The following is a 27,864-nucleotide window of genomic DNA, read 5'->3' as shown; positions in this document are numbered from 1 at the left end:
GATCCAGCCATGCTGTAAATGTTGTGAGAGCTGTGTTGCACCTCTCAGACTCTCAGTGCAGGTTAAGTGACTGTCTTGGCTACTGCCATAATTCCTTGGCGAGTGAGCAGCGGTGTGAATCAGAATTTTGTTGATTGTTTCCCAGGTCGTTCCATCAGTCCTGAGGTTTATGTCTGCTCTGTTGTACTGCACTTTTCTCCAGATGCCAGTCATCCAGCCTCTTCCCAGGCAGAGAAATTAGGACCGATGAGTGGCACCATGCCACCACACATTCAAATGTTACTGCTGAACCTGAGGCAGTATGGCAGCATAGTAAAAGAGTGTTACATAACATCAGTTACCTATTATATAGTGCACTACAAGTGCTTGAAATGATTGTGGGTTTATATTCATTAAAGTTTTTTAAAGACGCTTTAGTTAAAGCATTAAAGGAATAAGAATTCATCTAAAGCACAGTTGAAGACTCATATAAGAATGTACATACCTCAATTGGAGTTTGTTTGGTTACTTTACTCGTTGACAAACTGTAACTGCAACCTAGTGTTATCTAGTCTAACTACTGAAAACACAGATAAAAATGAGAGTGTGAGGAATAGTTATACAGTACTTGCACACAGTACAGTGAGTAGTTTATACAGGCACTATACAGTAGGTTTTTACAAAAAATTCATTTGAACAAAAAAACAACAAAAAGTAGTAATACTGAAACAAATACAATTTATTCAGTTTATATGTATTCATCTGTTAAACACAGCACACACACATAAATGAAGAATTGTTGAATAAAGTGTTATTTTTGTTTTCTTGGCGCACAAAACGTATACTTGTAGCTTTGCAAAATTGAAGTTGACCCACTGATTTTTCACATGGATTGTTTTACCAATGTTTCAGTTTTCAGTTGTGTTGATGTCTATGCGGGGTCAGAGAGCTCTCAGATTTCATTAAAAACATCTTCATTTGTGTTCCAAAGATGAACAAAACAGGTTTGGAATGACACAAGGGTGAGTAATTAATGACATAATTAAAATTTTTGGGTGGACTAACCCTTTAAGTGATAAAATATAAAACGTTTATTTATTTTATTACCCTGTGGTTTAATATAAAGCACTAAAAATAACCCAAATTTAATTGAAGCTTAATAAAAAAAGTTATATATATTAAAAACAAAACAAAAAATTACAAAAACTTTCAAATGAAAATGAAAACAAAAATCTAATCCAAAATATTAACAAAAAAAAAAAACTATAATAGTACAGTGTAACAATAAAATAAGAGAAGAGAATATTCAGAGTGACTGGCACACTGAGTGTAACATGCATGCTCTCAGTAATAAGCATCAAATTGACCTCTGTTTGTCCCTAAAGGCATCTGAACCCAGGTGTTCTGCATTCTCAGGGTGTGATGAGTTTGGACACCTGTCTGTGTGATGCACCTGTAAGGAATATTCTTAGGCCTTCTTCTGTATCACCAAAATGTATGCATGCAAACAACAGTTATTTGCCATTTCACATACGCTGATCTTGACAGTCCTTCGTTTGCACTGGAAAAGGCTAGGGCAACAGCTGAGATGGCATCAGGTGTGTGCATGTTTGGGTTTTTTCTCATAATAACTGAAAGAACAGTCACCGGGCTAGACTCGACCTTGGAATGGCAGGCAAATGCAGATCTAAATGCAAGTACATACTAATGCACAGTGAACTTTAAATGAACAGTGTCTAATAAAAAACATCTCTTAAGGGCTCTTGTCCCTGTAGGCTTCATTCTGACACTCACACTTCCTGAAGTCTTTTTGCCCTCATTCTCAGTGACTGCTTGAGTCCCTTTAAGCAGTATATGATCTAAGTGAAATTAGGTGTGTGTGTGTGTGTGTGTGTGTGTGTTTCAAGCAAGATTAAAAAGTCTATGCCATTCGCGACTTGATTCCAGCTTTCTGACTTTGTATACTGCATATAGCCTATACATGGTGACAAATATAAGCTTTATAAATATAAATAAAAACAAATAAATATAAAAGTATACATTTTATTATATGTGACACATTTAGTACACTGTGCTTTTTTATATATAAGAGTTGTACTTCTCTTTCTATCAATATTAAGCTTCTTTTTTCTCAAGTTGTCTTTTTTCCTTAATAGTTTCATTGAATGGTTTTGTAAACAAGCAAACTAAATATTTATATATGCATAGCATAACATATTCATTCATATTTTCATGAAGCTGAGTTGGAATCTGTACTGTGTTTCCACAAAATTAAGTGATCTTCAATAAAATGTTACTGGACATAGAACTACCCTACAAAATACTATGGTAAACTGCATTGTAAACTACATAAAACCCAATGCCTAATAAACGCCTATATGCTACACATGATATATAGATATACACAGAGAGAGAGAGAGAGAGTTTCAGAGACTAATTCCCTCTTGAATTTGAATTAGTGTAAAGAATGTTCAAGCCATATTCACCCAACATATTCTGGTCTGAAAAAACTATATTTCATAGTGAAAATAAATTGTAATTAGATATCGTCCAACAGAGAAAAAATATTATGGCCACGGTTCATTTTATCAGACCCAATCCCTGTCTGTCTCTATGGAGGTCCAGAGCGTCTTTAAAGCCGAACACAATCGGCATTTTCCGTACACAGAAAAGGTTTTTGTCAAAGACACTCGGCTCTTTCCCTGGGTACTCGTTGGGGCTTTTCCGAAGTAGAGGATTGATGAAAGCCGAGGTCTCTCGGCTGTCTTCGTATAGAGAAACGATTAATCCCGAAGTTCCTCGGCTCTTTCCGCACGGAGACGCGATAACAGCCGATTCCTCTCTCTGCGCTCGCGACTCTGACACATTACTCATTTAGCGTTGTTTTGGTTTTGACCTATCCTACTTACAGGCGCATTTCTCTCAAACAAGAAAATGGAAACCGCTAATCAGGTAGAAAATAGCGTTTGTGGATTTGACAATGACGAGACGTTTTAAATGTAGCCTACTGAACTGTGCCTAATCAAACTACATTAAATGACGCTATTGATCGTGTTCATTTGTTTTTAAACAGATTATGTCACTTGGGACATTCCAAGTGCTTAAATTACCTTTGGGATTTATCCGCGTTCTGGAATGGGTAAGTGTGCGTAAAACACGCGTTTTTTCTCTCTCTCTCGCGCGCGCTCTCTCTCTCTCTCCTCTTTTCTTCACTTTCCTCAATTGGCTCAATAAACTTGGTCCAGGCATGTGTGAGGGAGCGAGTGATTTTTACTTTTATTATTTCAATCATGTGCTGCAGTCGGTTTTGAATAAGTAGCCTTATTTACAATATGAATCTTATTCCATTTGTGCGTTTTTATTATAAGCAGAATCCGAATTGACCCTTTTGAAGTTTTCATAACCGTATCATTTATTTAAAACATAATATAAGCGTAAAGTAAACGTAAAATAGTCCTCACTAGTGTAAGTGACATTCTATTGATGTCATGATCAATCCTGTATACATGAACCGAGGTGCTCGGGTTTATATAATGCACCAGCAGTCAATTCATTTCATGGGTTTTGCTGTTACTCACATTCTACTGCTATAAAGAAGCATTTGGTAAATGTAAATGGAGTAAGTTTTAAGATGACATCCAGACTTCATGTCTGAATTGAATGTAAACTGTAAATAGATAATCAGTGAAAGACAGGATTTAGCATTTAAGTCAAGGTGCAGATGACCTTTTTTGCTTTCTGCACGAGGTCTGTCCATGTGTAAGAGAACTGATGATTTAATGTATTTATTCATTATTATTTTACATAATCAGATGTGTTGATGCATCTGCTTTGATATGTATTTCTTGTGTATGTATTGTTCGTCATATTTTGGTGCAGTGTTAATGTAGTGTACAGGGACATTTTAGTTAATACAACGTGTCTCTTGTTTTATACCTTATGTAGCCAGTAAACATAAGTTAAATAATTTTGAACATGATGTATTATGACCATTTTATCCTGTTCAGTTTAAAATAAATCTTCATTGGTGAGTGACTAAATGTCAGTATAGGATTTTTTAAGCTTTTATTTTGAAATGTAACCCCATAACCGTGTTATCCAAAAATGACCGTCCTGCACCTAATTAAAGCCTCTATTGTGAAAACAGCTCAAATGTGTTTTCCCACGGCCATCTGATGAGTGTGGGTCAGGAAAGTGTGTGTTCGACTCGCCATGGTGTCACACTCTGGTGCTCTGACATAATCTTCTTGATGAGACTCAAGTATCTGATCTCTGAGGACATGTCCAGCTTCTGTGTATTTGTGTCCATCTGTAAGGCTTTCTGCACTGTCAGTGCTGCTATGTGGCTTTAGTACCCTATTATCAGACACTTTGAACAACAGCAGGATTCCCAGGAACAAAAAAACATTCAAGAAATAGTCTTTTTTTAAATGGGATGGTATCGTTAACGCATGGCAAGACATGCTGAGTGATTGCAGCTAAGTTAATTTACTGTGCTAAAGAAAAAAAAAAAAAAAGTCTGTCCTGGACTTAAAAACCTTAGAACTTAGAATAGAATAGAATAGAATAGAATTACTAAGCCTCTCCAATGCTGTCCCCAATGTTCTCAGCAACACAACTGCAAAATGTCAATTTATCTCATAGACCTCTTTTTCATCATCAAATGTATGGAGAGGTGAAAATGAAAACATTTACAACACCAACCATAAACGGCTCTGAGCTATGCAAATTTGAGGCAGACATAAGTGGCAATGCCATTTTGGATAATTATTGCAATTGAATGCTGGGGGATTGGATGATGCGATGCATCTTCTCCTGAGGAAATTAATCTCCCTGCTCTCCATTTGAAGTGTCCTCAGAAAAGAGAGAGAGAGAGAGAGAGAGAGAGAGAGAGAGAGAAGCTTATCAGCAGGGAAACATGCAGTCTTAATCACTTTTGGTCACACAGTGGCTTTTCTCTCTGTGTTTCTGTCTGTGTATCTCTCTCTCTCTCTCTCCCTTTCTGCCGGTCTTTGGTTTTGTCTCTGCCTCTATAGTTTCCTCTCTGCCAGGTTTTTATTTTTTTTTAACACAGCAATTCCTGCACAGCCATCCTCTTGATATTTGCCCTCTCTCTCATTCTCTCAAAAGCTATTATTTGTGATAATTAGCCAATTATTGAGCTGAAATGACTCAGTAAGACCAGTGACACATATTAAAATGTGCAAAATTATGTATTATATTATATTATGTTATATAATATTATATTATATATCCATTTTCCAAGAAAAAACACAATACAAATATGCCAAATCTTCAATAATGCACAATATTATTTGTTTACCTGAATATGAAAGCTTGAGCAAAATATCTCAGTGAGCTTGTACAGATAATTCATTTGAAAAGTGCTTCGACCGAGTGGCAGAATTTCACCTGAGACTGAGTAGGCCAGTGTGATTCACTGAAGTAAAGCTGACTGACAGGAGGTAGGGTGTTTTACAAATTCACAGAAGAAAGGTTGGTTTGTCAGTTCACTAGAAAGGTTGACTGGCTGTGGGCAGATGTGCTTTGGCTGCTTGTGTGCAGATGTGCAGAAATTTATCTGTGAAAGCTTGGCTGTCTCTCCGTTTTTCGATCTCGCGTCTGCAGTCGCATGAGGCGGCTGTTCCATGACCCACCTTTTTATCACATGGATAAGACAGAACCTGAAGAGCTAAACCGAGTCTTGTGACTTAACATCCAATAAAATATAGTAAATAGTAGAAGTACAACTGTAAAACTTAAAAATCTTCTGGTAAAATCTTTGAATATCCCAATGATTCAAAGAGCATGAATGACAAAAGCCAGAGATACCAGCTCAATCTATATGCATATAAACATACTAAAAACACACAAGCTCAAATATACAGTCGAATTGCATCCTGGTCGGGTGGCCGAGTCTGACTAACCGCTGTGACAGTCACCTCAGGGCAGGGGGAGGGGCTTCGTGGTATCACGTGACCAAGTAGCCATGGAAACTCCATAGGGAGATGGCAAATGAGGAAAAGAAGGAGGACAGTGTTTTACAAAAAATAAAATGAGATTTTATGCCTACTTATGATCAGTGGAGCATACAAAGAGCGCCCAGATACATACTGCCTGTTATAGGCCTGAGTGCATTGTACAGACGGGTAATGAGCTCTGGGAGCATCCAATGAGTGTTCTTCTAATTTCAACACAGATTATCTCATGAAACAACAGGGAGCTGGAAATTTCCTTCCAGTGAATATACTCACTTTTCATAGAGAACCCATTTTGGGTTCCTCAAAGAACCTTTCAGTTTTTTTCTTAAATCGAAGAGTATTTCGATAATCTGAAGAATCTTATCCCACTATAAAGAATGGAAATGATCCATGAATGTTAAAGGCTCTTCATGAAGCCATCAATGCCATTAAGAAACCTTTATTTTTAAGTGTGTAGGGGTCTGAAAATAATCGGAAAGGATACTTTAGGACTTATGCATTCATCAGGTTATCTGGTTAGTGCTAAACCACTGTTGTTAGCCAGTCTGACATCTTCCAAGAAGTGATTGATAGTTCTGTGAGAGAACATGGGATATTTTTACTCTTGCCACATACTGGGAATCATTGGAATGAAGCATGGCATGAATGCAGTAGTTGGGGGATGGAAAGGTTGGCGGCCTTTTTATGTGTGTGTTTATGTGTGTGTGTGTTTATGTGCATTCAGCAGCATTTAGTCACCTACTAGATACATTCAGGAAGTGTTACGCTGTCTGAGAGAAAGATGCTGAAGTGTTTAATACAGGCTGAAAGCAGAGTGCTACACAGACGCGTCGCTCCTGAGCATGTGTTGTGTGTGTTCACCCATGGATAAGTGATGAGTGGATGCTTTAATGTGACACAGGTGCATTCTGATCTATATCCACTGACAAAACCAACAAAATCATTTTAAAAAGCAGCGTAAAGAAGATGTTGCTCTTTAGAGTCCACTTTAGAGCAGCTCTCTGTCAGTTGCTATGCTAACTTTTCCAGTCCTTCATTTCTCCTTTATAAGTTCAGATTGTATCAGATGGTAATAGTTATTATAATAGTAACTATGTTGTTAGGCGGTTGTCTAAACAACTACATTGTAAAAACGAATCAAACCCTAGAACTACATTGGGTTAGGGGTATGCACTATAATGAGTACATTTTTAGTACTGACATCTTCACCTTTAAGCAACTTTTTGTACAAGGTATTTTTATTTATTTATTTTTTGCATAAAATGCAGCTCATAGGCCAGAATATTAATATAATATTATTAAAGTATAATAATAATAATAATAATAATAACTTTCTAAAACAAAATTACTAAACCTAGAACTTAAAATAAATTAATGCTAAATATGAATATTAAAAAAAGGGACAAAAGCACATAAAATTACTAAAATGTAAACTATATATATATATATATATATATATATATATATATATATATATATATATATATATATGTATGTATATATATGTATATGTATGTATGTATATATATGTATGTATATATATATATATATATATATATATATATATATGTATACGCATACATTAAACTAATACAAAATAAGAAAATAATGCTGATACATAATAAAAAAGAAGAAATAATTATAATAATTATAATTATAATAATAAATGTTATTATTATGTATATATTCTTATATTTAGATATTCTGAGTTGTTCAGTGCTTTAAACACCAGCAGTACCATGTAAAGTTAAATATCTCCTGCCCTCCATTTTTCTTTTCCTTCCATCACTTCCCTCCCCTCTCTCGTGCTTTCTCTCTCTCATTCAGAATAGCTGTGTGTCTATGAAGGCAGGGGGTCTGTTGTAATCTTCTCCCCCTCTCCCCCTCTCTGCGCTCTTCATCATTGCCCTGCAGAACACAGCTGGGAAAGCTTGATAAACAAGCCACGGCATCGTAACACTCACCCACTGGTAGTCACACCAGTGTGCGTGTGAGAGAAAGAAACTTAGAGCAGAGGGATGGATGAGAGGAGAGGGGGTGGGTGTCCAGAGCTTGAAACGAGAGTGTTTGGGGTATGTGTGCTTGTCTGTTTGAGCAAGCGTGTGCTCATTCATGTGAGAGTGTGCATCTAGTGCTACTATTGTTTTATACTGACACTTGTGACACAATGTGGCATTATAATTTTATTTTTATTTTTTTTAATCTAGGCTACAGTGAGGCACTTACAGTGGAAGTTAATAGGGTCAGTCTGTAAAAAATGTTATTTTAATATTAATAATATGATGTAATGGTAAAATACAATGGAAAAAACATTTTGAATTAGCTTTTATTTGATATTTTTAGTTTTCATAGTTTTTCGTGATTCAGTGTCAATGGTCACCATTACTGTTTGATTACTAACTTTTTTCAAAATATCTTGTTTTGTGTTTCGCAGAGGTAAAATTAGATGAGTGTGAGAGATGAGTGTGAGAACTTTTTCTGTTTTCTCCCCAGATAGTTTTCCATCCATTTCTCATTTTCATTTAGAAAATACCTAGATCCATCAGTCCTTCATGACAGTAATAGAGAATTTTACAACTTCATTGCCATGACAATATAATGTCTAAAAACCTAAAGTGACCACTTACAGCTCAAATAATAGACAAGTTTTAACAGGAAAAATAATGTAAGTGCTCGGAAAAAATTATAAGCTTCACATTTCTCATTTCAAATCCTCTAAAAATAGGTCCCATTTAGTATAATTGTAAGCTCCTCGTTGTAACCTCCTTTTTATTTTGAGGGGCATTATTACTTGTGTTAATCAAAATCACAAATGCTGTTGATTAAGCTTAACCCTAATTAAGACTCTTATTAACCTCCACACACACACACACACACACAAACCAAAAATGAATCACAGGATGAGTTTCTCTGCTTTAATTACTGCAGATGAGATAAGTAAGTAAGTGGCAGTAGCTTAAGCAGGAACAGATTAGAATATGATCATTATGACTCACCTGCCCCTTCTGGGTCTTGACTGGGTCCCAGAAGTCAACATTATCTGCAGTACAATCGGTATAGTACAGTTATGCGATCAGTCCAGGCTTTTTGACTTGGTGTTTTATATCTAAATGATTTGGTAAGTTATTTACAGTTATTTTCAATTTATTATTATTAAATGTAGTGAAAACAATCCCCTATAAATTTGTCACTGCCTGTGACCGTAACTGCATATTAATAGCGTTTTGAGGCTCATCTCAGTGCTGCCTCTAGATGGCGCTAATTGCTTCATTTTCATTGTAAGATATCACATCCACTATTACATAATCATCCACTTAGACATTAATATACAATTCAGTCTAAATGGCAAAAAGACCAAAAGGGTGAATATTGGTAAATAATTTGATTGTTTTCCTAGCAATATTAATGTTAAATGTTACAAGGCTTGAGTTCATGTCTTCTTATGCTAATGCTTTTACCCATTTAAAAAATATTACTTTGTTGCTTAGGATGGAAATTGTTTAAACCTTGCAAACTTTTAAAATGCCACAGCTCAGAGACACCTAAATGTATTTACACTATTTTTATTAATAATTTTCAAAAGAATAAAATATTTCTAAATCTAAATATGTTATTGTATTTTGTATATGTTCTCATTCCATTTTTGATGGAAGTTCCATTTACAGGGTAGTATTTCCTAACTAAAACAGATGGGGGCGGCAGAAGGGTTAATTTGAAGTTATGGTCACAGGGTTTGAAAATAATGACAATGTAAGAAAAGAGAAAAAAGAAAAAAAAAGTACATGTATTAAATGTAGTTAATATGTCCAGTATAGAGTCGGTTTATTTCCATATATTTTAGTTTATTTAGTTTTAATTGTGTTAGAATTTCAAGTTAAATTTAACGAAATGAGAAATACCTCAGTAACTGGCTGAAATAAAAAAAACTTTCATTAGACTGAATTTTATTTAGGTTAACAAACATTAATATATATATATATATATATATATATATATATATATATATATATATATATATATATTCTGTACAATGTAATGAGGTTTTCAAGCTTTGAAAACAAAACACCAAGAAAGTACAGTACCATAAAATAAATCCATATGGCAAGTCTGCTTGTTCCACTTCAGACACAGAGCTGTAGTCCCTTTTTTTAGACCTCTATTACATTGAGCTCAGTGCTGAAGCCACATTTAAAAAGAAATTACTAGTTCTCTGATGACCATCAGTACACTGTCGATACAGGGCCACCTTTCTGACGTGTTCTACCGATCCACATAAATGAGAAATTGGATTCCTCGAGTCTCTCAGGCTAAGACCATTGGGTTTAAATAAATACTTCCCTCTGTAACTCAATACTAACCACAGAAGAAATTAATTTCAAGCACGGTTTCAAAGGGCTTTTGGTCTGTCTGATACACTCAGCTGTGAAATATGAAAGTGGTAAGATCCAAAGCTCAAACAATGAAGTACCAGCCAAGCACTATGACTTCAGACATCTAAGAGTATTCATCTTATATATATATATATATATATATATATATATATATATATATATATATATATATATATATATATATATATATATATAAATATATATATATATATATATATATATATATATATATATATATATATATATATATATATAAATAAATATATATATATATATATATATTTTTTTTTTTACAGTTAGAGGCACCTGAAATTATGAAAAATTTGACTTCTTCTAATTATATGCTAAATTCACAAAATAACAAGGGTTTTAAATCCATTTCAGCATAGCATATCTCCCACTAGGATGATTTTCTTTATTTACTGCATTCAACCTGTCCTGTTGCTTTTTGGGAATGTGTGTGGATATCTTTGCCCTGTGTGTGTGAGTCAGTGAAGTCTCTGAAGTTGTTTAGCAGCCCTGATTCTGGTGTAGTTCTGGTTTCAGTGAGGCTGAATGATTGACACATCATTAAGGGATTGTAGGAGCTCTTCGCAGTGACACGGTGGTGTAGGGCGTTTTTAAGATGCACGTTTTGAGTTCATTGAAATGCATTTGTTGTCATTGATCTGAGATTGGTTATCCCGATATACTGTAAGGCACAATCAGTACAGAAAAATGGCGACACCCTAAATCAAATTTCAGATTAGAGAGATTGACTTCAGTGTGGTTTTATCGGTTCCTTCCTTATAACAATGAGGGTTTTAGGTTCACTTGTGTTTCATGAAGAGCGTTTACATACTCTGTTTATCATAATGCATTACTTTATAGAGATGACTTTAAAAGATAAATTATTGGACAACTATTTCTTATTTTCTTTGCCATAGAAATGGCAAAGAAAATAATAAATGAGCATTTGGCAGTCCTTTAATATTTAAAGGACCGCCAAATATGAAAGCATTTTACATAATGAAGAAATTACCTGAAGAGAATGAACTGTTATAGCTATGGTGTGATTGCTTTTTTTGAATAGACACAAGGGCTTATTATTGGGTTTTAGCCACTACCATTACATTTTTTGTAGTAAAGAATCTGAGTTTCTCTATAGGGATTTGAAGAGTAAGCCACAGGCACATACTATTTGGTACCTTCAACTTTTACCTTACCAGTAGTTCTTCTATTTCTGTTGAAATCTATTTCTGTCTTCATCTTAAAATTGAAGCGAGGCATTCCCCAAACCCCAGGTCACTCACAGCCTCCACTGAAGATAGAAGCATGACACAGTTTCTGTTTGACACAGTTTGAAGTCATCTCATTACTCTGAAACTGTGAAGATATTCTGGTGGGGAGAGAGAAAGAGGGAACACCTCTCCTCATTACCAGCTCAACAGGTGCTATGCACATATGGGTCACTGAGAAAAGCGTCTTTTCAACTGGCTGTCGAGCTCCCACACACTGCTCACCTGTTTTTTTTACAGGAGTTTCTCACACCTGTCCATTAGATTCCGCTAAAGTCGAGTGTGATTCTGCTGCTGTCAGACACACTTTCATTTGATTGCATCAGCACAGGTTTGGACTCCTTGTGGTGTGTGTATAAATCCATCACAATAGGATCTCAGCTTTTGGACTAGACAAGTGGAGTCTAAAAGGCCACACTGGGGAATCCTTAGGCCGGGCATACACTGTGCGATTTTTGTCTGACTTTAAGCTGATTTGTCTTTTTTGATTCAGGAAGAATTTCACCTTTCTTTTGATGTGCAGTGTGCAGGGGGTAACGAGAGGAAAATAGCCTCTCCCGACCAGCAGTTGGATGGTCCGAGGATTTTCTGGCAAGTCAGATATTTTAGTCGCCCCTCGTAAGAGTATTTGAAGTGGAGCTATGAAATGACTGGCCTAAATTTAATGGGGAGTTTTCCTCACAACGTGTAGACGGTCACCGTGATTTTGCCAAGTAAGACATGTTCCTGGATCAACATCTTTTGTTGATCCTGGATCAACATTACTGACAAAAATACAGACTTTACCCAATCCCTACTTTAAACCTATAACCTTACCCATAATTTATTCCTAAAATCAGAGGGAAATGATAGCTGATTAAAAAGGGTGTAGATGCCCCTAATCCTGGTTGTAAGCCTAAAACTGACATTTCCTGAAAAGTGATCTCTCAAATTGATTGGAATGATGTTCCTGGATAAACAAGGATGTTGATCCAGGAACATGTTGTACTTGGTCAAATCATGTTCACTGTGTGTAGACTTTAATAAACACAATTTAATAACATTAGGCAGTCCAATGTTATTTTGCCGTATAGTGTGAGCAGTCCAGATGCAGCTTGTCGATTGGACTGTATAGTGTTAGAACATAAATCCTGAGCTTTGATTTGAAGTTGCAGTTGCAGAATCAGTATTTAACAAAAACTTTGATGAAATTGCATAGGGTATGCACGGCCTTAAGCCCCATTCACACCGCCAGCGACAGAGCGACATTCTCCCATTAATTTTCACTGGAAAGCTGGTGACTTCCAGCGACACGAGCAACAGTGACCATTGGCGACGGAATGTGGGTGTGTCAAGTGATGAGAGTCAAGCGACAAAAGTTATGGAAAGTTTTTGCTGGTGTGAAGTTCAGCAGCAGTTTTGGTATGTTGAGGTGTTCTAATACACACCGTGAGACTCAAATTCTTATTTCCATTACTTAGACATAAGCTTCATTGTTAATGATTGTAGCTTTTCCAAGTTTTTTTTGGCATGATATGTGAGCAGGCATTTTGTGGTTAGCCTTGAGAAGGCATCATTGTTTTTGCCATAATGACAGGCCAGTGCTGTCTTATATTAAGAGCTGTGGTAATTAATCATGTAGTTTATTAGCAGGGGTGGCATTTTCTACACATCTGAAATAGGCATCTACATGACATTGACAATAAACTCTAAAGCTGTTATCGTCATGTCATCTAACATTCTCAAAACATACAACACTATTGCAGTGATGCACAGTGTACTGCAGACATTATTTCCAACCCTAATTAAACACACCTGTCTGTAATTTACAAATAATTCTAAACACTGTGATATAATAAGCTTGTTCTGTTTTATAAGGGTTGGAACTAAAGTCTGCAGGACACTGGCCAGTTAAAGAGTTCTACTTAAAACCTCAATCCTGAAAGGATGAAACACAACTTTATTTATTTATTTATTTATTATTGTTATTATTATTAATTTATTTTTTTTGGTTACACTATATTTTAAGGTCCAATTAACAAACCATTAACCTTGACTTTTGCCCTAAACTCCTAATTTGGTGCTTATTAATAGTTATAAGGTAGTTGTTGTTGGGTTGGATTAGGGACATAGAACATGGTCATATATAGAATATGTGCTTTATAAGTACTAATACACAGCCAATGTGTTAATAATATAGTTAACAGTGAAAATTGTTCCTTATACTAAAGTTTCTATACTATAACACATTTTAGGGCTTTGAAACTTTAGAAAAATGGCATATACTTTAATAAGTATCTTTCTGTATCATCACAAAAGGGGAAAAATGCTCATCCCGTCAAGGACAAATACATAACAGTATAATATATATATATATATATATATATATATATATAGTGTGTGTGTGTGTGTGTGTGTGTGTGTACATTAGTAATAAAAGGTCCTTTATTCCTATATTATATAATATTAGTTATATATATTTTTGAAAATATATTTTTAAAACACATAATCAATTCATTAGTTGTTAAAGAAAAAAATCTTTATAGTTTAAGTCCAAATGTGTACAACATTTTTGAGGGACACACAGTTTTTAAAAACAAAAATATTCTTGATTTTATCAAACTGTGGTTGAAAAACTGCATAATAGGGTGGACAACAAATGAATCAAAAAACTGAAAGTGCAATATAACATTTTAACAATTAAATAACTTTCACCATATTAGCATTATTTAAGACATTTCTCAGAAGTAAAAACTAAAAGTCTATGTAGCTGAGACTGTCGCTTATTATTACTGGTGATTCACTCAGACCACTGTGCTACAAATCTCTCTGCATGGACAATCTCTTTTATTTCAATGCAAAACTGAAGCATTTAGTGTCCAGTATCATATGTGACTTCATTGTGAAGTGGTTTGGGGAGACCCTCTGTGTGTTTGTGACTCTAGAGCAGCCCCCCGTCCTCAGAGCAAAAGAGGGAGTGCAGGGTTATACTTAGAGAGCACGGCAGAAGCACCATCCCTCTCCTGAGCTCACATTCCCCCCTTCACCATCCACACTACAAGACGAGCAGAGAGAGACGAGGAGAAGATACATCTAATATGTTCTGAAGCTGGATTTCTCTTTTGCTTTTAAATGTGTATGGTCATATTTGCTCCGGTAAGTCCAGGCTTCACAATCTCTGTATATCTCGTAGCAGCCATCAGATGTAAAACGGTTATAGAGTTAAACTGACTTCATATTAACCATCTTCTATGGTTGTTTTTCTTGTAAGATGTGGAATTTTTGTGAGATTTGTCATGCAGTTTCTTGTAAAACAACAGTAAGACTCCAGTTCTCCCAACATCCCATTCATTGGAGACCTTTTTAGGTGCTAACATTTGCTCTCATCATTTGTCTGAATCATTCGTAATTCAGAATGGGTGAAATGTCTATTTCTGTTAGCTTATGAATGAGTCATTGTTCACACTCAATGAAATATGGTGTTAAAAAGGCGATTTAGTTTCCAGTTTTTCTTGCAGAGTAGAAGAAGAGGTCCTTGGATTCGCACTGTATCTATGCCATTGTTTTTTTTTTTTTTTTTTTTTGGTTTACTAGAAAAAAAGCAAGAATTTCTGTAGTTGAATGGATTGTTGTGATTAGGTTGAGGAGGTTCATTGCATATCTGTCTTTATGTTACCATGGTGACATTCTGGTTATTAATCGTTGAAGGTATCATGTTTGAAACCTGTATCCTGAATAGACTTTTAAAGTAATAAGCTAGATTGTAAAACTATTAAAAATAGACTGATAAAGGAGTGAATATTAAAAAGTTAAGCAAGATTTATTGTCCAGTATGAATATATAATATGCCCTAAAAGAGCTTCTGAAGTCTGAAAAACTCTCTTAAATGTTGGTTTCCGATATTTTCTCATCCGATTTTGTGGAAAATCTGTAAAACATATTTAAATATGGTATATATTTTAAAATGTTATAGACTACCTTTCAAATACAAATCAATCATTCAAAAGTTTGGGGTCATTAATAATTATTCATGTTTTTGAAGACCGGCTTTGTTTATTTGATCAAAAATACTTTAAAAACAGTGATAATGTAATGTAAAAATTTGACAATTTAAATTACTCTTTTTAATATTTTTTTTTATTTTAATAGATTTCAAAACGTAATGTGTTATGGCAAAACCTTCAGAAATCATTTTAATATGCTGATTTGATGCTTAAGTAACATTTAATATTAACATGTCTTATTTCAACATTATATGTAGAAACGGTTCTGGGTATAATTGTTTTGTGCAAACTATGCGCACATTTTTCCAAAATTATTTTATAATTAGATAGCTTAAAAGAATAGCATTTATTTGAAATAGAAACCTTCTGTAACATGATAAATGACTTTACTGTCACTTTTGGTCAATTTAATGTGTGCTTCAAAAAAATTAAAGTTTTTGAACAGTAATATGTCATTTAAATGTTGATTTCATGTTGTCCTGTTTGTTTGAGTGGCCTGACAGAATTATAGAAACAACAAGTGGTGTGAGTCTTTTTGTATTATCATTGTTACATTGCCTGACACTTTATTAAATCATTAATGTCGTTCAGCTAAATAATGATTTTGAATAATATTATAAAAAAACAAACAAATAAATAATGAACTTTGAGCACTATATTGATCATTGCGCTTTCATTCTTTCACATTATGGTCTCTCTTGAATTTTGAAAATATGCTCATCATTGATTTTTTCAGGCAAATCTGCAGAATGACTTGTATATGGGTTCACTGAGATGTATTACCTCCACAGAGAGCCTATTCTCATATCAGTGTCACAGAAATGTGTTTTATGCTAGTGAATTTAGCTCTCAGACAGCTTGAGCATGTGCTTAATAAGACTAGCCTTCACAATAGATCCATGGCCTAAATAAAAAGGGGTAATGGATGTATAAAGAGAAAAACTTCGAGAAGGAATGGGACAGAGGCAGGTATCTGGAAAGGTAAAAGAGAAAAATGTTTAGAGAGACTGAGAGACAGAGAACACCTCTTGGTGAGTGTCGTTTCTATTATGAATGATGCTCAGGCCTCATAATTTCACACACATCCTTTGCAAATGTGCTTGACACTCCGGATGAGAATTAATTGCTTGTTTACAGAGGCTCAGACTTAACTGAAATTGATCAGCCTCACATTACTGCTGCTAATCCAGTATTTAAATAAAATAATGGTGATTAGAGCAACTCTAATAGTAAGACAATGTCTTTTAAGCACTTTTCTTTTTATATAACATTAACATGGAACTTTTATAATGAATGCTGGTAACGTTATTTCAGGTCGGGGCAATGCTTACAAAAACTTTTGTCTTCTTCTGTAATTAGACTTACAATAAAATAATATGTCATGAAAAAGAGTTTGTTGTCTGAAATGATGTCACATCTCTGTTACGTTAAAACTAGTTTATAGCACGTATGGCCATGTGAGAGATTATTGATGTAAGTTTGTGTTTTTCAAGTTTGGAAAGAATCGGTTGAATGAATGAATGAACTGACGAACGACTCACTTGTAAAAACCTATACTGGCTTAACAATGTAACCACAGAACTCTGCATTTTGAGCAAATTAATAATATTAATAACAATTATTTTAACTTATAACTTAGATTTCCATAAACTGATACAATAATGTCATGATTCTTATATTAACTGTTGTGCTTGTTATATTCCATTAGCTTTTTGCCATTTTTGCATTTGCAACATGTGGAGGCTACTCTGGGCAACTGCGGGTTAGTGTGGACTGCATCAACAAGTCAGACAGCAACCTCAGTATTGGCATCAACTTTGCTTACCCATTCAGGTAAGGCTAATTTAAAGCACCCCTGCATATTATCTGCAGAGCAATAGAGAGATAATTGCCTGGCTTTAATTCAATACTCTAATACACAGGGGCATTTGATTATGTGGTAATGGTTTCATCTTTATATTCTCTGTGTGCCGTCAGTTACAAGATTTGTCTCCTGGCGAGCACAGTTGGATTCAGTGTTTTTAATGGAAACATGATTCACAGCATCAGAACTAATTTTTTTAATGAATTGATTGTGCTAATTGGGCAGATTTTCAGGTTCACTATAATATTTTTTCATTCAACATAGATTGTTCATACATTATAACAAAATTTATGGTTTTATATACTACTATTGCTATATGTCTATATGATAGACATACACATACACACACACACACACACACTCACACACACACACACACACACACACACACATATATATATATATATATATATATATATACATATATACATATATACATATATATATACATATATACATATATATATATATATATATACATATATATATATATATATATATATATATATATATATATATATATATATATATGTGTGTGTGTGTGTGTGTGTGTGTGTGTGTGTGTGTGTGTGTGTATATATATATATATATATATATATATATATATATATATACATTTAGTCATTAAGCAGAGGCTTTTATCCAAAGTGACTTATATCAACAAAAGAGCAATGATTAGCTTATCACAGTATAGCAAGACTTTTTTTATTATATAATAAATAAAAAGAAAACATAGAATAGAAAAAGAATAGAGCAAGTTAGTGTTAGAGGCTTTTGTTAATTGTATAATAAATAAACAGATAGAATACAAAAAGATCGGAGAAGCTAGTTTTAGTTTTTTCTTTTTTTAAAGAAGACAAGCACTTAGAAAATGTATAGATTGCATGCCTAAAATGGGCAAGTTTTATTTTATTTAAGAATATAATTAGAAATGAAGTGCTAGAGTTTGAGGGTGAAATGAAGATGGAAGATATGTATTTCTAGCCGATTCTTGGAGATGGCAAAGGAGTCAGCTGTTCAGATTAAGTCTCACCAGTAGGGAACATTTCATTTGAAAGTCTGTGAAAGTGATTTTGTGCCTCTTTGGGATGGCACAATAAAGCAATGCAAGCTTTTAGAGGGCACATAAGTCTGAAGTAATGAATTTAGGTAAAGGGGTGCAGACCAGTGGTGGTTTTGTGGGCAAACATTAATGCCTTGATTTTTACGCAAGCAGCTATTTGTAGCCAGTGCAAATTTATAAACAAGAGGTGTGACATGCATTATTATTGGCTCATTAAAAATTAATCTTGCTGCCGCGTTTTGGATTAATTGTAAAGGTTTTATAAAACTGGCTGGAAGACCTGCCAAGAGAGCATTGCAGTAATCCAGCCCAGACAGAACAAGAGCTTGAACAAGGAGTTGTGAAGCATGTTCCGAAAGAAAGGGCCTGATCTTCTTGATGTTGAATAAAGCTAATCTGCAGGACTGGGCAGTTTTAGCAATGTGGTCTGAGAAAGTTAGCTGATCATCAATCACAACTCCAAGATTTCTGCCAGTTTTTGAAGGAGTTATGGTCGATGTGCCTAACTGGATGGTGAAATTGTGATGAGATTTTATGAAACCCCAAGCAGTTCTGTTTTAACAAGGTTGAGTTGAAGGTGATGGTCCTTCATCCAGCAAGACATGTCTGTTAGACCAGCTGAGAGGTGAGCAGCTTTCATTGGATCATCAGGATGGAATGAGAGGTAGAGTTGAGTGTCATCAGCATAGCAGTGATATGAAAAGCCATGTTTCTGAATGACAGAACCTAGTGATGCCATGTAGACACACAAGAGAAGTGGTCCAGGAACTGAGCCTTGAGGCACCCCAGTAGTTAGATGTTTTAACTTAGACACCTTACCTCTCCAAGATACTTTGAAGGACCTATCTGATAAGTAAGACTCAAACCTCTGGAGTGTGTTTCCTGAGATGCCCTTTGCCAATAGGGTTGACAGGAGGAACTGGTGGTTAACCATGTCAAAAGAAGTAGAAAGATCCAGCAAGATAAGTACTGGAGATTGGAATTCACTCTTAACAGTCTTAGGGCTTCAACAACTGAGAGGAAGCCAGTCTCAGCTGAAAGTCCACTTATGAATCCAAACTGGTTGCTGTCGAGGAGGTTGTTCTGTGTAAGAAAGGCAGAGATTTGTTTGAACATAGCTCGTTCAAGTGTTTTTGCAATGAAAGGAAGATGGGAAATCGGTCTGTATTTCTCTAAAAGAGATGGGTTAAGGCTGGGTTTCTTAAGTAGTGGGGTTATAGTTTCAAAGAGCATGCGAGAGTTAGACGAATTGTTAATTTTGTTATGATAGTATGTCTTTTTAACAGTGGATACATTAGCAGAGAAGGAAGAGAGAAGTGACTGATACACATTAATGTCAGTAGGATTTTTTGATTTGCGCCATACCCTTTCAGCAGCCCTGTGTCGTTCTTGGAGAATATCAGACAGCCAAGGGGAAGAAGGGTGGTACGGGTGGCCTGGAAGACAAGTGGCAGACAGTGTCTTAACAAGATGTAAGAGTGGAGCAGAAGCTATCAGTAGCAATGTTAGCATCAAGACATGATAACTGTTTAGCGGGAGGAATGGAAGATAAAACCATAGCAGACAGGGTCAGAAGGGTGACAGTAAGCATAAAGGTTACGTCGAAAGATGACATGTGGAGAGGAATGTGTTGTGTCAGGAACCATGTTGAGGTTAAGAGTGAGGAGGAAGTGATCCATGCTGTGCAGTGGAGTAACCAGTACAACGTCAATGTCATGTGTAAATATGGTCCAGTTGGTTGCCTGATTCGTGAGTAGCCATTTTGTTGTAAGATCAAAAGAGGCAAGCAGAGTGTGGAAGTCTAAAGCCCGGGGTTTATCTAGGTAAATGTTGAAGTCTCCAAGCATAGTTAGGGGAGTACCATCCTTAGGAAAGGTTGAGAGCTGCACATCTAATTCATCCAAGAAGTTACCTTGTGGTCCTGGGGGTCGATAAACAACTACAAAATGGATTTTTAAAGGGTGGGTCAAAGTGACTGAATGTAATTCAAAGGAGCTGTTAATACCCAGAGAAGGTAAAGGAATACATTTCCAATCATTAGAGATAAGCAGACCTTCGCCTCTTCCAGTCATTTCAGTTTTTTTTATATTTTCATTTTATTTTACTGAAATTACATTTCATTTAAAATGAATTAAACTTCCATACATTTAAAACAAAGTATGTTTTAAATTTTATTTCATTTTGTGATATTTTGTGTACAGTATAGTAGAGATATAAAATTTGATTCGTTAATCTATTTAATCAGTGAATCTAAGTGCATTCAGTGCTTTCATAACCCAAATACATGTAGATAATGGTTGATTATCAGATTACCAGTTGACAATTTAATACATTTTCCATATTTCCAGTGGCATTTGTATGTTTGAATAAATTAATGTTTTAATAGAAGATTTAGAAGGTTCAGCCATATCTTCCATTTCAAGTAGTTGTTTAGCAATTTCAAAGATGAGAAATTCTTTGCACTCAATAAAGAGGTTGACACATACACTAGAATCACGCACCAGATCCTGTCTTCATTGTTATCCATTGTGGTAAGACAGTTGAAGTCATATGCTGTCAGTTTAAAGAACAGAAGACAGTAGAGTTCTGTAATGAATCACCACCTTAACTTAAATGTTTCTGACAAGACTACATCTCTTTTGTAGTCTCAAATAATATGTGTCCAAGTTGTTGTTGTTGTTGTTGTTTTCCCTAAAAGGTCAAGCAGAAATGCAAGATGCCCACAGCAATGTGATGCTTTGAAGTAGCCCTAAGATCTCACTGTATTCAGTAAAGCTGGGCTTCAACTTTATAGTTATCAAAGGAGGACAAGGCAGATATAGAAAAGAATGAAAGTGACCTTATGACAGAGACTATATCTTAATATCCAGTGTTAGTTATTAAATGCTGACACTGAAGTATACCTAGTCTAACCACAAATGGCATTAAAAATGTACCATGTTTCTGTGCCTTACATGAAACAGGTTGAACCGGGTGGAATTTGATGTGCCAATGTGTGAGGGAAGGAGACAAGAGCGACTTTACCTGATTGGAGACTTTTCCTCCTCTGCCGAGTTCTTTGTCACCATTGCTGTCTTTTCCTTCCTGTACTCCCTGCTGGCTACTGTGGTCTACATCTTTTTCCAGAACAAGTACCGTGAAAACAACCGTGGCCCTCTCATTGTGAGCCCTGGTGTTATGTTAGACAAGCTAAATGCTTGAATCTCTGTTGAAGCCTTGCTATTAGAGAAGATTAATAGACAATACATGAGCTGGTGTTTATACTGTAAAATGCACACGCAAAATGTAGTCATACTTAGCATAATGTAATTCATGCATGCTTGCAAATCATAGTAATTAAGTGTAGAGCTTTTAGTGTGTAATTATTTTAGTGATAAAATTTCTTGTAATTAGCTACAGAGTTTAAAATGAAATACATGTACTGTAACATGCTTTCTTGATGCTCCCCAGGACTTCATAGTGACGGTGGTGTTCTCATTTATGTGGCTAGTAAGTTCATCTGCTTGGGCAAAAGGTCTTTCAGATGTAAAGGCATCGACTGATCCAGATGAGGTGGTTCTGCTCATGTCTGCATGTAAGGTGCAGACCAACAAATGCAGCTCAGTGTACGGACCCAGATGGTCTGGCCTGAACACATCTGTGGTACGGCATGAGTTACTCAGTTTACACCACTCTAGCAACATACAGTTTTGGCAAAAGTATTGGGACACTCCTTTCTGATGAACAGGTTTGTCTACTTTAGTAATTTCCATGAGTACAAATCTTTATATTAAAGCTTATAATGATGTTCTAGGGCAGTGGTTCACTGGAGAACCCCTAACACTGCACATTTTAGATGTCTCCCTATTTAAACACACCTGATCCAACTCATCAGCCCATTAGTGAAGACTCCAAGACCTCAAATGTGTGTGTCAGATAAGAAAGACACCAAAAGCGTGCAGTGTTGGTGGTTCTCCAGGACCAGGATTGGGAACCACTGTTCCAAGGAATTCTTCTAATTTTATAGCAACAGTTTGGACAGGGCCTTTTTTTTATTTTAAGATGACACTGACTCTATGCATAAGGCAAGGATTAAAAAGAAGTGATTGATTCAGTCAGTGTGCAAGAACATGACTGGTGTGTAGAAAGCAAAGTCCTAATCCCAGTTAAACACCTCAGGTGTGACTTTAAATGCAGACTTTGAGCCAAAAACTCATCACCAAACACCAATGACTTGTAAATACACTATATGGACAAAATACTTGTTTTTGTTTTTTTTTCACACTGTGGCAATAAAGATGGAAACATAATTCATCTATTTAAACATTTTAATTTAATCTATGTTTAAACAGTTTTGGAAGTGTCCAAAATGACTGTACCCATATGTGCAAGTCATTGGTGTTTGGTAATGAGTTTTTGGCTCAAGGTCTGCATTTAAATTCACATCAGAGGTGTTCAGCTGGGATCAGGACTTGGCTTTCTGGAGACCAGTCAAGTTCTTCCACAGTGACTAAATTTTATTTTATTTTTTTTAAACCTTTGACTTATACACAGATGCATTGTCATGTTAGAATAGAAAAAAGTCCTGTCCAAACTATTTCTATAGAAGTCCACAGTTCCCTTTAATATAATTATGTGCATAAACACTACGATTTGTTCTCTTGGAAATTACTAAAGTAGTCAAACCTGTTCATTAGAAGGGGGTGTCCCTATACTTTTGGCAATTTAGTGTATGTTACTTGTATTTGGGTGTTTAATCTTTCATTTACAACCCTTAAAGGGATAGTTCATCTAAAAAAGGAAAATGACCCCATGATTTACTCACCCTCAAGTCATCCTCCAAGGTGTACATGACCTTCTTCTTTATGGCGAATATAATCGGCGTTATATAAAGAAATGTCCTGCCTCTTCCAATGTCCAGTGAATTGGGCATTCAAGCAGATGGCATAGAATGTAGTATTAACTTCTGAAGAGCTTTGTTAACCCCCATAGCCGTGTTGAACACTTTTTTATGATGGATGGATGAACTTTTTAGGGCTTCAAAATATTGTCCCCCATTCACTGACATTATAAAGTTATGTCATTTTTTATATAACTCTGATTGTATTAATCTGAAAGAAGAAAATAATAAACACCTAGGATGGCTTGAGGGTGGGTAAGTTTTCATTTTTGGATGAACAATAAAAATAATAAAAATATTAAATAAATGTATTCATACAAATATTTTTAAATGTGTTATAATATGCAATACTGAAAATCATTTTTTTTTAACATTTAAGAATTATTTCTTACATTTTAATTACATTTAAATATTTAATATTTTGTTGAACTGCTGAAGTTCTTTGGTTTCATTCAAAGAACTTTAGAATAACACTACCTCTTGTATTCATCAAGGCATTTTTTTCCACAGGTATTTGGTTATTTGAACTTCGTGCTCTGGGCTGGAAACATCTGGTTTGTGTTTAAAGAGACAGGATGGCACAAGGGAGGTGCAGCAAGGTACCCTTCCTCATCCTCAGAAAAACAAACCACAGCCTTCAACCAGCAGGTCTACAACCAGGGAAGCTTTGATCAGTCAGGAGGTGCTTTTACTGGAACGGGGGACTTTGCCCAATCAGAGTACAGCCAGGTGGGGAATTATGGTGGGCCTATCTCCTACACCAATCAGTAATGCCCTCTGCCTCTCTGTAATCCCCTAACACAGGGGACCCATTTCTAAGGGCAAAGTTCAACACTGAGCACAAGAGAAAAGGAAAAGATTAGTTTAACAGATAAATTAAAATGCATCCTTTATTTCTGATTATATAACTAAATAAAGGCTTGATTGTTGAGAATACCAATACAAATAAAGTAAAATTAATCAAAGAAATTATAAAATAAATGACAGGGATCTTCAGATGTATTGTATGGTTTTTGATTTTACCCGTCCATAAATTTTACTGAAATATCACTGTTTACTGAATAAAGGTCATTGCATCCAAATGTGAAACTCAGTGCAATAGTTCTTGCAGGGAACTCTGCAAATCCATGGTTTCCACTGAGATGATGCATCTCAAAGACGAGGAAAAATGAAGAGTTTACAAAAGTGATATTATGTCACTATGACCAAAAGTTTTTAGAGACAGCCCATTTGCTATCTAAACAGTATTTCTGCTTCATTTGAAACTGAACCGATTTTTAAAATGATTCCTATTTGTCAAATTCTCCATTAGAGTTTTTTTAAGTGTGTAGGCGGCCATAAAGTCAACATGAATTGATGTCTGCAACTTATTTTACTTCCATATTGTGACATATCTGGAGCCATAACAAATATGAAATTGCTAAAACAATAGCTATTCAGTCACTGGTTAACACCATCCACCACTATCCATCGCTACAAGAAAGTCATTTCAGAGGCAGAACAAATTTACATTTTCATGAAAGTTTACAAAGAAACATTTTTGTCAAGCTATTTAAATTTATTTTAAATAACATTCACTGTAAGAGCATGAATATACATTAAGAAAGATTTCATGTTGATTTCATGTTGACTTTTAAAGAAACAGTTTACCCAAAAATGTACTCATCCTCAGGTCATCCAAGATGTAGATTAGTTTGCTTTGTAACACCCCTACAGGGGGCAATTACAAGTTTGTTTGTTACAAACATTCTGCTTTTCACTCTCCAAGATGTTCATTAATGGACTAAAGTGATGTTAATAACTGTTAAATTATCGTGATGTTTTCATGGGCTGTTTGGACTCTCATTCTGATGGCACCCATTCACTGCAGGAGATCCATTGGTGAGCAAGTGATGGAATGCTAAATATATCTTTACATCTTTTCCAATCAAGGAACAATCTCATCTACATCTTTGATTCCCAGAGGGTGAGTAAATTTTCTGAGATTTTTCAATTTTGGGTGAACTGTTCCTTTAAGTCATCATCTAGTGTAGGTGATGCAGGTTTTTGTAATTTACAGTATATAGCAGAGATTAATTTGTCAGTATAAATGTTAGATTACTGTTTGTTGGGATTCTGGATTTCTTATCTCCAGAATAATGTCATGCCAGCGCTTGTTGGTTTGGTGTTTGCACTATTGTGTTTCCATATTTACTGTATATGACTCTTTAATGTTTGCACTGTATTGATGAACTGCATGAAGTTGTGCCATATTAACCTTTTTCAATTTCAGTTTCAGTTTGTATATCATTTCTCTCCCCACTAACAGGGCCATATCGTCTGTTCTGTGGCCTTTATTATGATCACAAGGTGATTGACATACAATCAGTACTTAATTTTCTTACTTTCTTGTGAATTTTCCTATTCTTTATCTGTTCATTTTAACGCATGAGGCTTTATTAACCACAAAGACTATAAAGCAAGACTAAAAAAAAAAAAACCTTTCCAATACATGTTAAAGTTATTGTTCTGGTTCCTGTTGCATTTCAATGTGAATGAGTTTCTGTCTTGATAGTTGCATTTTTGATCAGTGGATGTGAATGCTTTAATGTATTTTGTGCAAAGCCAATAAAGATGTTCTCCATTCCTCTAGACTGAACGTACTGCAGTGTTTTCTGTTCTAAGAACCGTCATCGTATTGATGAATCATCAGTCCACAACAATGAATCAGTTGTTTCAATAATATTCATAGGTATTTGATGACTGTCTGACTGCCATTTATTAATAGACAAAGTCAGTAATCAGATCTAAATTTATCAGGAGCAGGCAATTCCTAAGACAGAGCAGTATACAAATATCTTATCTTATTTCTCATTGACCTTGCTTATATAAAATTTGTGATGACAGTTCCTATCTTGTGTCTATACAGAAATTGTCATTCAAAACTAAACCTATGCTGATGAATATTGATTGGTTAATAAATTAGACAACTAGTGACTATTACAGTCTTCTGCAAAAATAAAAATAAATTAGGTAGTGTGGCATATCTATATATATATACACACACACACACACATATGTATGGACGCTTTTATATGTTAGTGACCCTGCTATCAACCAGTAAAAAAGCGATTGGGAAATTTACTTGCCAGAGATGCAGGCCACGACATTTCAAGCTGAGAAATGCAACACATTCAGAGATAAAACTGGCAAAGCTCAGTTACTTCACATAGGGAAATGTGCAGGAAAATAGAGCAATTGTTCATCAGACTGCCTTATGGGTGAAAGGATCACCAATAGTGGGTCATTCTGACCTAGTCCTGATCTAATGTTCCCATGTTCCAGCACATTGGTTTCTTTTCATGTACACCTCAGTGGCGTTACCATAACGATGGAAAGATGTGTCACGGCATGTTATAGTAGCTCTCAGGAAGACACGCTCTATCTTTTAGAAAGAAAGAATAGGACGACCTGGAGTTGCATTTACTGCTAGAAAAGTAGAGAGTGCAAAAAGAGAGTGTCTGGTGAAACACAGGTACAAGATAGATTAGTTTTGTTACCTCTGGGCATTTAAATTACTTTAAAAACTAACTGTGACTGAAAAAAAGTTGTGCAGCTTTAACACACTCCTATCAGAATATGTAGTTTATCTCAGGATGCAAATGCAGATTTTCACATTGTGTCATTCTAGTGGCAAACCTGGCTTTTTGTTTGCCTGTATGTTCAAGAGGAAATAATGATCCCCTTTGACCGAATGACACTGACGCATTGTAAAACGAGGAAAAGTGATCGATGTTTTCATACCTTTTTTGATTGGCCCATTATGACTGAAGCCCTTGGCCAAACATCGTCAAGCAGAGGCATCCCACATGACAATGAGAGTATGCTGGGAATGTTTTGTTTACTCGCAGAGACAAAATGCTCCCTATATCTTTCAATCTGAGTCTGAGTCATCTGGCTCCCATGTGTCTTCCGAGTCTTCCTGAGAGCTGATCTCCATTTCCTTAGGGCAAGGGGAATTTGGCTGTGTAGACATTTTAAATCTGAAACCCAATTAGAAGCACTGCAGCTGACTGCTGGGACTCCACTAGATTATTCATAGGATGTAACAGAAAGCGTAATGCTCTACTGTTCTTAACATCTCACTTTGTGCATTCAGAGAAACACAGCTCAGCTGTAATTAGTCAGTGGAAATCAGATATCATGCATTCGGTAGCCTTTACCTGTTTTGAATAAACCATATAATAGAGATAAGCCTCTTAACCGTGATATTGCAGATGAGGGCAGAAATTGACTTCACACTATCCCTCAGTCTTGAGTGTGAGCTCTGTGAATGAAGACAGCTATGCAGCTCTTCCTTTACTTCACTCTTGGCCTATTTGTCACTTCATATCTGCTGTCAGATATGTAGAGTACATCTGCACAGCATAAAAACAGCCCCAATGTCCACACTGTTCCCTCACTGCAC

The 27,864-nt window shown here is 35.4% G+C and overlaps 1 protein-coding gene across 2 annotated transcripts; it reads left to right on the top strand.

Moving 5' to 3' along the window:
• Nucleotides 1-2,805: 2,805 nt before the first annotated feature.
• LOC113076103 (synaptoporin-like) lies at nt 2,806-26,036 on the top strand. 2 transcript variants are annotated; one of them, XM_026248775.1, is made up of 6 exons: nt 2,806-2,931; nt 3,053-3,118; nt 17,320-17,444; nt 21,502-21,700; nt 21,989-22,180; nt 23,928-26,036. In XM_026248775.1, exons 1-6 carry the CDS (start codon nt 2,914-2,916, stop codon nt 24,186-24,188), a joined length of 861 nt encoding a protein of 286 aa, XP_026104560.1. In that variant the 5' UTR covers nt 2,806-2,913; the 3' UTR covers nt 24,189-26,036. The 2 variants fall into 2 exon arrangements, with proteins under 2 accessions (XP_026104560.1, XP_026104561.1); XM_026248776.1 differs by lacking the exons at nt 2,806-2,931; nt 3,053-3,118 and adding an exon at nt 14,557-14,763.
• The last annotated feature ends 1,828 nt before the right edge of the window (nt 26,037-27,864 follow it).

This window comes from Carassius auratus, unplaced genomic scaffold (genome assembly GCF_003368295.1).
Source record: "Carassius auratus strain Wakin unplaced genomic scaffold, ASM336829v1 scaf_tig00018791, whole genome shotgun sequence".
Lineage (NCBI taxonomy): Eukaryota > Metazoa > Chordata > Actinopteri > Cypriniformes > Cyprinidae > Carassius > Carassius auratus.
Note: the sequence above shows the minus strand (reverse complement) of the source record. Positions and strands in the feature narration are given on the sequence as shown.